Below are 15035 nucleotides of genomic sequence, written 5' to 3' on the forward strand. Positions count from 1 at the left end.
CTGAGTTGGAAATTGCCAAGACACTCCACTGACTCAAGCACATTTGTCCTTATAAATATAGCATCCTAGGGCGCCTGGGTGGCTCAGATGGTTAAGCATCTGCCTTCGGCTCAGGTCATGATCCCAGGGTCCTGGGATCAAGTCCTGCATCAGGCTTCCTGCTCCTTGGGAACCTGCTTCTCCCTCTACTTCTCTCTCTCTCTCTCTCTCTCTCTCCCTCTCCCTCTGTCTCTCATGAATAAATAAATAAAATCTTTAAAAAAATATATAGCATCCTATGTAACAGCACCAATGATACAATAGGTATCTAATAACTTAAGAACAATTTTATAAACCAAATAATTTGAAATTATTTGTAAATGTATTTGAAAGTATTTTTATTTGTGATTATCAACTTAATTGTATAAACCAATAATTTGATACATATTACTGAGTATCAGAGTCATTGATATTTTTTTAAGATTTTATTTATTTATTTGAGAGAGAGAGAATGAGAGAGAGCACGAGAGGGAAGAGGGTCAGAGGGAGAAGCAGACTCCCTGCTGAGCAGGGAGCCTGATGTGGGACTCGATCCCAGGACTCCAGGATCATGACCTGAGCCAAAGGCAGTCGCTTAACCAACTGAGCCACCCAGGCGCCCAGAGTCATTGATATTTTGAATGTTTATATATTTGGTGTCATTTTTAACCAAAAATTTTTCCAAGGGCCACCTTCATATCCCTGTTTCTCAGGCTGTAAATGACAGGATTCAGGCTGGGAGGTAACAGAGAATAAAACACAGGCATAAGGAGGTTCAGTGATGATGGGGATTTTGAGGCTGAACCTAAATATGCAATATATCCAGAAGAGAGGAACAAGGTTACCACAGTGAGATGGGGCATGCAGGTGGAGAAGGTTTTAAACCTGCCTTGTGAAGAAGGAATTCTTAAGACAGTGGACACAATATAAATATAGGAAGCAACCATGAAAGTAAAGCAAACAAACAAAAAAACCGAACTAATAATAATAAACACATATTCTAGAATTTGCTCCCCAGAACAAGCAAGCATGAGCAATGATGGAATGTCACAGAAAAATTGATACACTATGTTTGGCCCACAGAAATGGACAGAAAATGTGCCTCCTACATGAATGGATCCATAGAGACACCCACTGAACCACGATGCTCTCACCATCTGCACACAGGCACCTCTATTCATGATGGCCTCATAGTGCAGAGGACAGCAGATGGCTGCATAGCGATCATAGGACATCACCAGAAGGAGGGCAAACTCTGTGCCAGCAAAGAAAACAACAAGGAAAACCTGTGAGGCACATCCCACAAAGGAGATGGAATGGCTGTTGGTCAGAGAGTTCATGACAGATTTGGGGACAGTGACAGAGATGTAACAGATATCAATCAAAGACAAATTTTTCAGGAAGAAGTACATGGGGGTTTGGAGATGCTGGTCAATGGTGGTGAGGGTGATAATGAGGAGGTTCCCCATCAGTGCCACCAGGTAAACCAGGGAGAAGAATGCAGCATAAAGTCTCTGTAGCACCTGATCATCAGGGAATCCCATGAGCAAGAATTCTGTTATTAGGGTCACATTCATTAATTTCTCAGGCATGATGAATTTTTTTCCTTTTTTTTTTGAAACATAAGAAAATTTTCTTGAATCTTCAGACTCTGTCTCCTTTTGTTGGTTCTGTTATTCACTGATTGTGAAGTTATTCTTGGGGTAAAGCATATCTTGCAAACTACAATTTCTTCAATACATGTAGAAAACAATTATATTAAGATAGTCATTAAAACAGATTAGAATATTTTTCATGTGATAGACTAAAGTTTATGCACAAAATAGACAAATATTACTTCACATATCCATAAATGGGGGATTTTTGACTTTGCTGGAATAGGTTAAAAAGTAGCAAGGGAATTTGGAATAAGATAGTGTAGTTTGTTTCCTCATTCTTGGAAAATTGCTTTAGTTCAATGTGAATTGTGATCTTGGTATATTTGAAGACTCAGTATGGATAACTAAAAGGTTATTTCTGCCATTAATTCTCTATCCTCTTATAGCAGATAAGTGGGGAGGGAAAACATGATTAGAGCTAAAAATCGTCTTTGTATTTTTTTCTGTGACAATGATAAAGTCTAAGATAATTTACATCTTCCATGTAATCAGGGTTACATTAAAGTCACTAATGTTTATACAAAGCTTTAATAACATCCTATGTGATCTTTATTTTAAAAGAATAAAGTCCTAGGAATATTTATGTATTATATATTATGATTTATGTATTTTTCTTTAATAAGGACACATGTCTCTTATGTAATTAATAAACAAAATTAAAATACAGTGCTATCTTATTTTACTGAGTGAACATCAAATGCAAACAAGTGGAATAAATTTACCTACTTAGACATAACAAGAGAGGAATGACACTGGGAAGCTTATAGTAGATGCATAGAGGTTTGGAAAAAATTCACTTACCTAATAAGGATCAACTTTCCCTAATTATAAGAGTCAATTATTTAAATACCATGGAAGTTTAAGGTAAAATAAACTTAATGAAGGATACTTTCTCTCATCAGAAGAAAAGTTGAAAACTTGGATCTATTGTCCAACAGGATAAAAAAATCCTGTTTAAAAATTGCTATTGGTCTGGTTTCCAGTGTGTTGCTGAATGGCAGTCATCTCTCCAACTGTCAAGCACAGGTTCAAAGGGTACTTATATGGTCTTGCATTTTTGTGCGGGTTTACAAGTGACTAATTAGAATGAGAGATAATTAAATTCATTAACCATGAGTTCTGACGCTGTCTTTTGTTGTCATCATAGACTACATGAAGTCAGAAGTGCAAAGAATTAGGTCTATGTTGAGATTTATTTTTCTTTTCTTACCCAGTAGGGTTACCTAGCATGAGAACTTCTAATTAATAACAAGAACACTTGTAATAGATTTTTGTGAAACTTTACATTTTTATGTAATGGATTGATTTTAATTTATAAACCCATGTTTGAACAAAAGCAGATAGGCTTGTCTTTTTCCTTTGCTAATTATTTTGATTTTTTAAAATATCTGTCATAAGCAGGATATCATTCCTTATATCATATAAAATATTTAAGTTAAAGTTAATGGAGAAACTTAAATTTCCCTTTTCATCTCTACTCCTGTTTTCTTTCCCTTGGGGGAAAGGGATTTTTTTTTCATTTTTTGCATTTTCCTGTGTAATTATTTTGTGAATTTTCCTGTGTATTTAAAATATACAATGGCAAAAAGCATATAAATCAAGAGAGGTGAGATCTTACTATGTTTTTTCTACCAACTTATTTTTTGTTATTATGTTATGTTAATCACCATGCATTACATCATTAGTTTTTTATGTAGTGGTCCATGATTCATTGTTTGTGTATAACACTCAGTACTCCGTGTAGAATATGCCTTCTTTAATACCCATCACCAGGCTAACCCATCCTCCCACCCCTTGCCCCTCTAGAACCCTCAGTTTGTTTTTCAGAGTCCATCGTCTCTTATGGTTCATCTCCCCTTCCGATTTCTCCACCTTCATTCTTCCTCCCTGCTACTATCTTCTTCTTATTATTATTCTTTTTTTTACATATAATGTGTTATTTGCTTCAGAGGTACAGATCTGTGATTCAACAGTCTTGCACAATTCACAGTGAACACCATAGCACATACTCTTCCCAATGTCTCTGACCCAGCCACCCCATCCCTCCCCCCCCCACCACTCTAGCAACCCTCAGTTTGTTTCTTGAGATTAAGAATTCCTCGTATCAGGGGTCATATGATACATGTCTTTCTCTTATTGACATTTCGCTCAGCATAATACCCTCCAGTTCCATCCACGTCATTGCAAATAGCAAGATTTCATTCTTTTTGATGGCTGCATAATATTCCATTATATATATATATATATATATATATATATATATATATATATATATATCACATCTTCTTTATCCATTCCTCTGTGGATGGACATCTTGACTCTTTCCACAGGTTGGCTATTATGGGCATTGCTGCTATAAACACCAGGATGCACATACCCATTCGGATCCCTCCATTAGTATCTTTGCGGTAAATACCCAGTAATGCAAATGCTGGATTGTATGGTAGCACTATTTTCAACTTTTTGAAGAACCTCCATGCTGTTTTCCAGAGTGGCTGTACCAGCTTGCATTCCCAACAGTGTAGGAGGGTTCCCCTTTCTCCACATCCTTGCCACATCTGTCATTTCCTGACTTGTTAATTTTAGCCATTCTGATGGGTGTCAGGTGATATCTCATTGAGGTTTTGATTTGGATTTCCCTGATGCCGAGCGATGTTGAGCATTTTTCATGTGTCTATTGGCCATTTGGATGTCTTCTTTGGAAAAATATCCACTCGTATCTTCTGCCCATTTCTTGATTGGATCATTTGTTCTTTGGGTGTTCAGTTTCATAAGTTCTTTATAAATTTTGTACACTAGCCCTTATATGATATGTTATTTGCAAATTTCTTCTCCCAATCTCTCGGTTGTCTTTTGGTTTTGTGGACTGTTTCTTTTGCTGTGCAAGAGCTTTTAATCTTGATGAAGTCCCAATAGTTCATTTTTGCCCTTGCTTCCTTTGCCTTTGGTGATGTTTCTAGGAAGAAGTTGCTGCGGCAGAGGTCGAAGAGGATGCTGCCTGCCTTCTCCTTTAGGATTTTGATGGACTCCTGTCTCACATTGAGGTCTTTCAACAATTTTGAGTCTGTTTCTGTGTGTGGTGTAAGGAAATGGTCCAGTTTCATTCTTCTGCATGTGGCTGTCCAATTTTCCCAACACCATTTGTTGAAGAGACTGTCTTTTTTCCATTGGACATTCGTTCCTTCTTTGTCAAAGATTAGTTGACCATAGAGTTGAGGGTCCATTTCTGGACTCTCTATTCTGTTCCATTAATCTATGTGTCTATTTTTACCAGTACCATACTGTCTAGATGATGACAGTTTTGTAATAGCTGGAAGTCCAGAATTGTGATGCTGCCAGCATTGCTTTTCTTTTTCAACCTTCCTCTGCGTATTCAGGGTCTTTTCTGGTTCCATACAAATTTTAGGATTATTTGTTCAATTTCTTTGAAAAAAGTCGATGGTATTTTTTTAAAAGATTTATTTATTTATTTGAGAGAGTGAGCATGAGAGGGGGGCGGGGCAGAGGGAGAAGCAGATTCCCCGCCAAGCAGGGAGCCCGATGTGGGACTTGATCCTGGGCCTCCAGGATCCTGACCTGAGCTGAAGGCAGTCGCTTAACCAACTGAACCACCCAGGTGCCCAAAGTCGATGGTATTTTGATAGGGATTGCATTACATGTGTAGATTGCTCTAGGTAGCATTGACATCTTCAGAATATTTGTTCTTCCAATCCATGAGCATGGAATATTTTCCCATTTCATTGTGTCTTCCTCAATTTCTTTCATGAGTATTTTATACTTTTCTGAGTAGAGATTCTTTGCCTCTTTGGTTCGATTTATTCGTAGGTATCTTATGGTTTTGGGTGCAATTGTAAATGGGATCGACTCCTTAATTTCTCTTTCTTCTGTCTTGTTTTAGGTGTATAGGAATGCCACTGATTTCTGTGCATTGATTTTATATCCTGTCACTTTACTGAATTCTTCTATGAGTTCTAGCAGTTTTGGGGTGGAGTCTTTGTGGTTTTCCACATAAATAATCATATCATCTGCAAACAGTTAGAGTTTGACTTCTTATTTGCTGATTTCGATGCCTTCGATTTCTTTTTGTTGTCTGACAGCTGTGGCTAGGACTTCTAATACTATGTTGAATAGCAGTGGTGATAGTGGACATCCCTGCCGCATTCTTGACCTTAGGGGGAAAGCTCTCAGTTTTTCCCCATTGAGAATGATATTCACTGTGTGTTTTGCATAGATGGCTTTTATGATATTGTGGCATGTACTCTCTATCCCTATAATCTGAAGAGTTTTGATCAAGAAAGGATGCTGTACTTTGTCAAATGCCATTTCTACATCTATTGAGGGGATCACATGATTCTTGTTTTTTCTTTTATTAATGTATTATATCACATTGTTTGTTCTGCGGATGTTGAAACAAACTTGCAGCCCCAGGATAAATTCCAATTGGTCGTGGTGAATAATCCTTTTAATGTACTGTTGGATCCTATTGGCTAATATTTTTTTGAGAATTTTTGCATCCGTGTTCATCAAGAATATTGGTCTATAATTCTCCTTTTTGATGGGTTCTTTGTCTGGTTTTGGGATCAAGGTCATGGTGGCCTCATAAAATGAGATTGGAAGTTTTCCTTCCATTTTGATTTTTTGGAACAGTTTCAGAAGTATAGGTATTAATTCTTCTTTAAATGTTTGGTTGAATTCCCCTGGGATGCCATCTGGCCCTGGTCTTTTGTTTCTTGGGAGAGTTTTGATGGCTGCTTCAACTTTCTTAGTGGTTATAGGTCTGTTCAGGTTTTCTATTTCTTCCTGGTTCAGTTTTGGTAGTTGATACATATCTAGGAATGCATCCATTTCTTCCAGATTATCTGTTTCGCTGGCACAGAATTGCTCATATTATGTTCTTATAATTGTTTGTATTTCTTTGGTGTTGGTTGTGATCTCTCCTCTTTCATTCGTGATTTTGGTGATTTGGGTCATTTCTCTTTTCTCTTTGCTAAGTCTGGCCAGGGGTTTATTAATCTTGTTAATTCTATCACAGAACCAGCTCCTTGTTTCATTAATCTGTTCTAATGTTCTTTTGGTTTCTATTTCACTGATTTCTGCTCTGATCTTTATTATTTCCTTTCTCCTGCTGGGTTTAGGCTTTATTTGCTGTTCCTTCTCCAGCAGTTTATGTGTAGGGTTAGGTTTTGTATTTGAGACCTCTCTTGTTTCTTGAGAAAGGCTTGTATTGCTATGTACTTGCCTCTTGGGACTGCAATTGCTGTATCCCAAAGATTTTGTACTGTTGTGTTTTCATTTTCATTGGTTTCCATGAATTTTTTAAAATCTTCTTTAATTTCCCGGTTGTCCCATTCATTCTTTAGTAGGATGCTTTTAGCCTTCATGTATTTGAGTTCGTTCCAACTTTCCTCTTGGGATTTAGTGCTAGTTTCCAAGCATTGTGGTCTGAAAATATGCAGGGAATTATCCCAACCTTTTGGTACCCTTTGAGACCTGACCTGTGACCTAGGATGGATCTATTCTGGAGAATGTTCCCTGGGCACTAGAGAAGAATGTGTATTCTGTTTCTCTGGGATGGAATGTTCTGAATATATCTGTGAAGTCTATTTGGTCCAGTGTGTCATCTAAAGTCTTTATTTCCTTGTTGATCTTTTGCTTAGATGATCTGTCCATCTCAGTGAGGGGGGTGTTTTTTTATTTAAGAGTTTTTTATTTATTTGAGAGAAAGAATGAGAAACTGAGAGCACATGATGGGGGGGAGGGTCAGAAGGAGAAGCAGACTCCTCACCGAGCAGGGAGCCCAATGTGGGACTCGATCCTGGAACTCCAGGATCATGACCCCAGCCAAAGGCAGTCGCTTAACCAACTGAGCCACCGTGGCACCCCCTGAGGAGGGTGTTAATGTCCCTCACTATTATTGCATTGTTGTTGATGCATTTCTTTGCTTTTGTTATTAATTGCCTTATATAATTGGCTGCTCCCATGTTAGGGGCATAGATATTTCCAATTGTTAGAACTTCTTGTTGGATAGACCCTCTAAGCAAGATATAGTGTCCTTCCTCATCTCTTATTACAGTCTTTATTTTAAAATCTAATTTGTCTGATATAAGGATTGCCACCCCAGCTTTCTTTTGGTGTCCATTAGCATGGTAAATGATTTTCCACCCCTTCACTTTCAATCTGGGAATGTCTTTGGGTCCAAAAATAGTCTCTTGCAGACAGCATATCAATGGGTCTTGTTTTTTTTTATCCAATCTGATACCCTGTGTCTTTTGATTGGGGCATTCATCCCATTATATTCAGGGTAATTATTGAAAGATATGATTTTAGTGCCATTGTATTGTCTGTAAGATGACTGTTACTGTATATTGTCTGTGTTCCTTTCTGGTCTGTGTTTCTTTTAGGCTCTCTTTGCTTAGAGGACCCCTTTCAATATTTCTGGTACGGCTGGTTTCGTGTTTACAAATTCCTTATTTTTTGTTTGTCCTGGAAGCTTTTTATCTCTCTTTCTATTTTCAATGACAGCTTACCCGGATATAGTATTCTTGGTTGCATATTTTTCTCGTTTAGTGCTCTAAATATATCATGCCAGTCCTTTCTGGTCTGCCAGGTCTCTGTGGATAGGTCTGTTGGCAATCTAATGTTTCTACCATTATAGGTTACATATCTCTTCCTCCTAGTTCCTCTCAGGATTTTCTCTTTGTCTCTGAGACTCATAAGTTTTACTATTAGATGTCTGGGTGTTGACCTATTTTTACTGATTTTTGAGAGGTGTTCCTTGTGCCTCCTGGATTTTGATGCCTGTTTCCTTCCCCAAATTAGGGAAGTTCTCTGCTATAATTTGCTCCAATATACTTTTGCCCCTCTCTCTTTCTTCTTCTTCTGGGATCCCAATTAATCTAATGTTGTTTCATCTTATGGTATCGCTTATCTTTTGAATTCTGTGCTCGTGATCCAGTAGTTATTTATGTCTCTTTTTCTGAGCTTCTTTATTTTCCCTCATTTGGTATTCTATATCACTAATTCTGTCTTCTCCCTCATATATCCTAGCAGTTAGAACCTCCATTTTTAATTGCACCTCATTAATAGCATTTTTTACTTCAACTTCGTTAGATTTTAGTTCTTTTATTTTCCAGGAAAGGTTTCTCTAATATCTTCCATGCTTTTTTCAAGCCCGGCTAGTGTCTTTGAAATCATCATTGTGAATTCTGGTTCCGACATTGTACTAATGTCCGTATTGAGTAGGTCCCTGTCAGTCGGTACTGCCTCTCGTTCTTTTTGTTGAGGTGATTTTTTTCTGTCTTTTCATTTTGTCCAGAGGAGAATAGATGAATGAGAGAACAAAATGCTAACAGAGTAACAACGTCCCCAGAAAATATACTCTAACAAATCGGAAAAGACTTGAAACCTGGGGAAATTAAAGAGAAAGAAAGAAAAAAAAGATAAAAACATACAAAAACAGAACTAAACAAGAAAAACAGAATATGATCAAATATGATCATGCTGGTGTATAGATCAGTGTCACACACTAGATTTTGGGTGTATTTGGTCTGTTCAAAGAAAGCACCTCCCCAAATTTTAAAGAAAGGAAAACTTATATATATACAAAAATAAGATTTAATATGATGAAGGGATGGAATATGCCTGTAAAGATGAAAATTATAAAAGATTTTATAAAAGGAATTGATAAGAAGTTGGGTGAAAAAAGAAAGAAGAGGATTTTAAAAAAAAAAAAGTAAAAAAAGGGAAAGAATGTGACCAGGCAGGAGACTAGAAGAAAGACATACACTAGAAATTTAGGGTATATTTTGATCTGTTAGAAGAAACTGTATCAAATTAAAAAAAAATATATATATATATGCCAAAAATAAGGGTAACTACTATGAAGGGATAGAATATGACTCTAAAAATGAAAAATAAAAGTTTTTTTTAGAAGGCATTGATAAGATGTTGGTTGAAAAAGGGTAAAAGAAACATTTTTTTTAAAAAAGACAGTTATAAAAATTAACTTTGAAAGCCTAAAGAATCATGGGAAAAAAGCCATGAATCCTATGTGCAGTATTCCCCTAGTGCAGGAGTTCTGCCTTTCTCGTTGATTGGTAAACTTTATCTTGGCTGGCTCTTCTTGCTGATCTTCTGTGGGAAGGGCCGGTTGCCATGGTTCCCCAACGTCTTTACCAGAGCCCAAATTGTCCCCCCTTTCTGGTCCAGGCTAAGTAACCTGCTGGTGTTTGCTCTCAGGAGTTTTTATTCCTTGCAAGCTTTCCTTCCAACTTTGGAGGATGAGAGTGACAATGGCGGCCTCCCAATCTCTGCCCCAAAGGAGCCGAGATCTTGGGGCTCCACTCCTCAGTGAACCCCCCGAGAAAAGCAGTCAGTTACTCCTGTCTCCCAGGTCTCTGGCTGCACTTCGTGTTCACCCGGCCTGTGACTGAGCATTTCTATCTCTGGCGCACGACCACGTGAGGAGTCTCCAAACCCAGCACATCCCTGTGGTGCACTCACGTGCTGCTCCTCCCGGGGGAGGAAAGGGAGTCTCCCTGGATCTACTGCTTGTTGGGTCCCTGCAGGAAGAGCAGTGGCCCGACTGTGCCTCAAATCATGGTTTATGACAACCCTGAGCTGAGAGCCCAGTCCTCTGCTTTGTGTCTGCAGCTGGCTTCCCCACTCTGATATCTGGGAGCTCTGCCACATTCAGGCACCCCCTGTCTTTCTGTGATCCCGAGGGTCCTGAGACCACACTGTCCCACGTGCCCCCCCCCCCAGCCACTGGAGAGACGTCCCTCAGTGGAGCTGACTTCTAAAATTTCCAATTTTGTGCTCGGCTGCTCTATCATTGCCAGGAGAGGCAGATGGAGGCCCCCTCCCCGCCATCTATCCTCCCCAATATCGTCTCAGATTCACTTCTCTGCATGTCCTACCTTCCAGAACGTGGTCGCTTTTCTGTTCAGAGAGTTGTTATTCTTTTCTTCGATCTCCTCTTGAGTTCGTAGGTGTTCAGAATGTTTGGATCCCTATTCAGCTGAATTCCTGAGACCAGATGAAATCCAGTTCTCCTACTTCTCTGCCATCTTGCTCTACACCTCCACTTATTTTTAACTTATTATATTTTCCAAAAGCACATACAATATTGTTACAACTTAAAAATGATTAATTGCATAACTAAACTCATGGTCCTTCATAGAAGTCAAAATGTTTCTCAATTCAAAATTGGCTAATATATGTACAGTAGTTAGTAAAATGTTATTTTCCCACTTATCTATTGGCTACTAAACATAACTTATTTTTAAGTCTAGTGTAATTTAACTGAAGTTATAAAATCATGGATTAAGAGGAGTTTTATATCATTTTACCCCAAAAGGGCACCAACTTTGACAATTACCTGTTGACAAGAATGCCTTTGATGGATCACAGAAATCCCATGGAGAAGCTCAAGCACACATTAGAGCAAAATATCCAAGATTGAATGCATTGAAGCGGGAAAAAGGAGCAGTTTCACTTTATCCATGTCACTGCTTCCCCACAGCAGCACAGATCAGTGTCAAGAGAGATCTCGGAAGTAAGAATGTGTGAATGAATACCCATAAGTGGGAAACTGCCAAAGAGACTCGCTTCTCACCCCATTCAGAATGCTGAGGTGATTTCCACAATGAGCAGTGGGGAAAGGCTGAGAAAAGAGTCGGAAAGGCTCAGAATGCATCAGAAGAAGATGGATCCTATTAACCACTTCAAAGACTCCATCATGAAGCACACACATGGACCAGTTGTTACATCTCACATGCACATCCTAAGGTTGCCAGAGGAGAGGGAATTGGGTGATGGGTAACATGGGGAATGGAAAGCAAGAGTAACAAATTCCCACTTATAAAATAAATAGGGCACAAGGATGAAAAATATATCACAGGGAATATAGTCAATTATATTGTACCAACTTTGCATGCAGATTTGACAGAAGGAAAGTACACTGAAAATTATGAGGCTTTTGAAACTATTGGATCACTATGCTGCACATTTGAAATTACTATAATATTTTATCTCAAGTATACTTCAATAAGAAGAAAAGTGTATGAATCTCCCCCCCAAAAGACTGTTAAAGTGAATTGAAAACAAAACACATTATAAATACATAATACAAATACAATAAAATTAAAAGGTTGGAAAAGGATATACCATGCTAACACGAATACAAAGGAAACTTGAGTAGCTATAATAATGTCAGGAAAAACAGACTTTAGAGAAGGAAAGATAGCTGGGATAAAGAGGAACATTATCTTATGATAAATGGGCCAATGATTTCTGAAGGCATAATGATCGTTCATGTGTATTTGCCTGACAGTGCATAGGTATATGTGTGCGAAAACCTATCAGTTTCTATCAAAATGCAAAGGAGTTGAAAAATCCACTATTAAAATTGGATACTGTAGCATTAGTTAAATAATAATTGTGAGGTCCTGAATGAAAAACATCAGTAAGAACAGCTGAATTGAACAGCACCATTTATCAACTGGATGTAATTTCCATTTCTAGAATATTGCAACAGCAACAGAATGCACATTCTTCTAAACTTTACATAGAACTCTCACCAAGGATGAGCCCATTCTGCGTCATAAAACAAACATTAACAAATTTAAAAAAATGAAAAACATGCAAAATATTCCCTCAAAATGTAGCAGATTTAAAGTGAAAATCAGTAAGAGAAAAATAGCTGGAAAAGCTCAAATACTTGGAGATAAAATAAGACACATTTTTTGAGGTTTTACTTAAATTCAAATTAGCTAACATACAGTGTAATATTACTTTAAGTTATAGAATTTAGTGATACATCACTTATATATAATAGACAGGGCTCATCACAACTAGTGACCTCCTTAATACCTGTCACCTTCCCTGCAGCAACCCTCAGTTTGTTCCCTACAGTTAAGAGTCTGTTTTCTGGTTTGCTGCTCTCCGCCCACCCATATTCATGTATTTTGTTTCTTAAAGTCCGAAATATGAATAAAATCATATGGTATTTGTCTTTCTCGCTCTGACTTATTTTGCTTAGCATAATATGCTCTAGTTCCTTCCACATCACTGCAAATAGCAAGATTGAACCTTTTTTATTGGCTAAATTAACACATAATTATAAAGATTACATATATGAATATCTAATCTGTACATATATGAATATGTAGTTGTATCTTTTTTTATCTGTTCATCCCTTGATGGACATTTGGGGTCTTTTCATAATCGGGCTATTGTTGATAATGCTGCTATAAACATTGGGGTGCATGTCTCTCTTCAAATCATAATTTTTATATTCTTTGGGTAAATATATAGCAGTGCAATTGCTGGATGCAATATTTTCAACATTTTTGAGGAACCTCCATACTATTTTCCAGAGTGGCGGCATCAAAAGTGTAAGAGGGTTTCCCTTTCTCCACATCCTTGCAACACTGTTTTCCTGCGTTGTTAATTTTAGCCATCTTGACAGGTGTGAGGTGATATGATAGTAGATAAAACATGAATAACAAGATTCCAAGGATAATGACATAGTGCTAGAATTCCACTCCGAACTTAAAAGTGGAGCCAGAACAATATCATATTGCATGACCAAAATGCCCCCCCCATAATCATGTCTTTCAAGTTTATAGGCTTCCATTTAACCTTGTCAGGTTCTAATAATTTGAGAGACCTTGGCAACATATGGCTTCGCTCTTCCAGCCATTTCGTATAATTGATTTAGAGATGAATACCATTTCTTGCTCTGAGCCTCTCTTGAGACATAAAAATTCATTAGATTTCCTCCTTGAGTAATCCATTTATACTTTTGTTTTAACTTTCCTATTCTTTATTGTCCCCATCTATCATTGATTCTTATCCAATATTTTCCACTTTGGGGAGGGACATTAGATTCAGCCACTGTGCTGGTCCATAGTACTAACAGCAATGTTAGTATGGCAAATGACATCCTCTTAGTGCACCTATATTCGTATATGGTAGCATAACATAGGTACAGAATTAGGGAGCTGTCTTAAATAATAGGCAATATATCTGCTTTCACAATGAACCCTAATTTTTCCTAAGTGGCCAAGCCAAAAGCCATTTCATCAAGGCCTTAGGAGTTCTGACATGAAGATTCAAAGGTATAGTTGTGGTTTCTAAATTAAGGATCATCTCTGATTTCTGGCACCTTGGTTGCAACACTGATCCTGGAATCACTGGTTCGGGTAAGAAAAATAAGGTTGAGGTGACATAGAGGAACAGAAGAATTCTATTGTTTTACCAAAATTCTCCCAACCCCTGTTCTATCCAGGGGTTAGATTTAGCCCTCTTTACATTCAGGAATGAAGTGTGTGCCAGCCCTTCATTACTCTATACCCCCCTATTTCAGACAAGAAATGTTTCCATTTTCAAGTAGTCACATAAATGCAGGTTACCTATCTTTGTCCATTTTACTTTTACACATGCATATGTCTTTAGTTCCCTACTGAAGGTCAGATGGAAGGATCTTGCCCATTTTAGTCATTATTTTTAATGGTGAGATTGTGGTACCTTCATCTCAGGCAATTTGATGCCAAGTATTGCATGATCAATTTTGCCTTTCAACTCAGCCCTCCAAACCAGGGTAAATAAAATAAAATCGGTTGTCCCTTCAAAGTTTGAGGGACAAGCAGAGGCTCTTATCAGTTAGTTTACACAATCTTTGAGAGGCCCATATTAGGACTTCCATTTTAATCCCATCATTGACCACTTGACACTTTCTATTTCTTAATATAAATTTCCATCCTGCTAAAATGAGTCCCTTGGGTGTCCCCTCTGTTTTCTCCAGTGCCTCATAGAAATCACTGTAATTTTTGTTTTAAAAGATTTAATTTATTTATTGGAGAGAGAGAAAGAGAGCATGAGTGGGGTGAGCGGCAGAGGGAGAAACAGACTCTCCACTGAGCAGGGTGCCTGATGTGGGCGTCAATCCCAGGACTCTGGAATCATGACCTGAGCCAAAGGCAGAGGCTCATCCGACCGAGCCACCCAGGCACACCTCACTCTAATTCTTTTAAGTATCTGTTGTTTCAGCCTAATTTTTCCCTTGGTGTTGGCTCTAAGGTTAGCAGCTCTAAGGCACACCAGCCAAAATGCAAGCTTCATCCAGCATGAAGATTTTCCCCAACACATTCCTTTACTTTCGTTATAGCAAGTTCAAATAGCAATAACGAAGGCACTGTATATTTAGCGTGTTTCTTGTTACTTTTTAAATTTTTTATTTAAATTCCAGTTAATTAACATACAGTGTAATATTAATTTCAGTTGTAAATTATAGTGATTCAGCATTTCCATACAACACATGGTACTCATTACTCCTTACTCCCCATCATTTATTTA

General features: G+C 37.9%; 1 protein-coding gene across 1 annotated transcript; it reads right to left on the reverse strand.

Moving 5' to 3' along the window:
- Positions 1-683: 683 nt before the first annotated feature.
- LOC112816241 (olfactory receptor 14A16-like) lies at positions 684-1595 on the reverse strand. Its single transcript, XM_025862661.2, has one exon. It carries the CDS (start codon positions 1593-1595, stop codon positions 684-686), a length of 912 nt encoding a protein of 303 aa, XP_025718446.2.
- Between the last annotated feature and the right edge of the window lie 13440 nt (positions 1596-15035).

The sequence above is a fragment of the Callorhinus ursinus genome, unplaced genomic scaffold, assembly GCF_003265705.2.
Source record: "Callorhinus ursinus isolate GAN/ISIS: 27379988/994484 unplaced genomic scaffold, GSC_fseal_2.0 scaffold81, whole genome shotgun sequence".
In the NCBI taxonomy this organism is placed as follows: Eukaryota; Metazoa; Chordata; class Mammalia; order Carnivora; family Otariidae; genus Callorhinus; species Callorhinus ursinus.

Excerpts from the sequence above, each read along its gene's own strand:
- LOC112816241 (XM_025862661.2), bottom strand. The coding sequence starts at position 1,595 with ATGAATGTGACCCTAATAACAGAATTCTTGCTCATGGGATTCCCTGAT.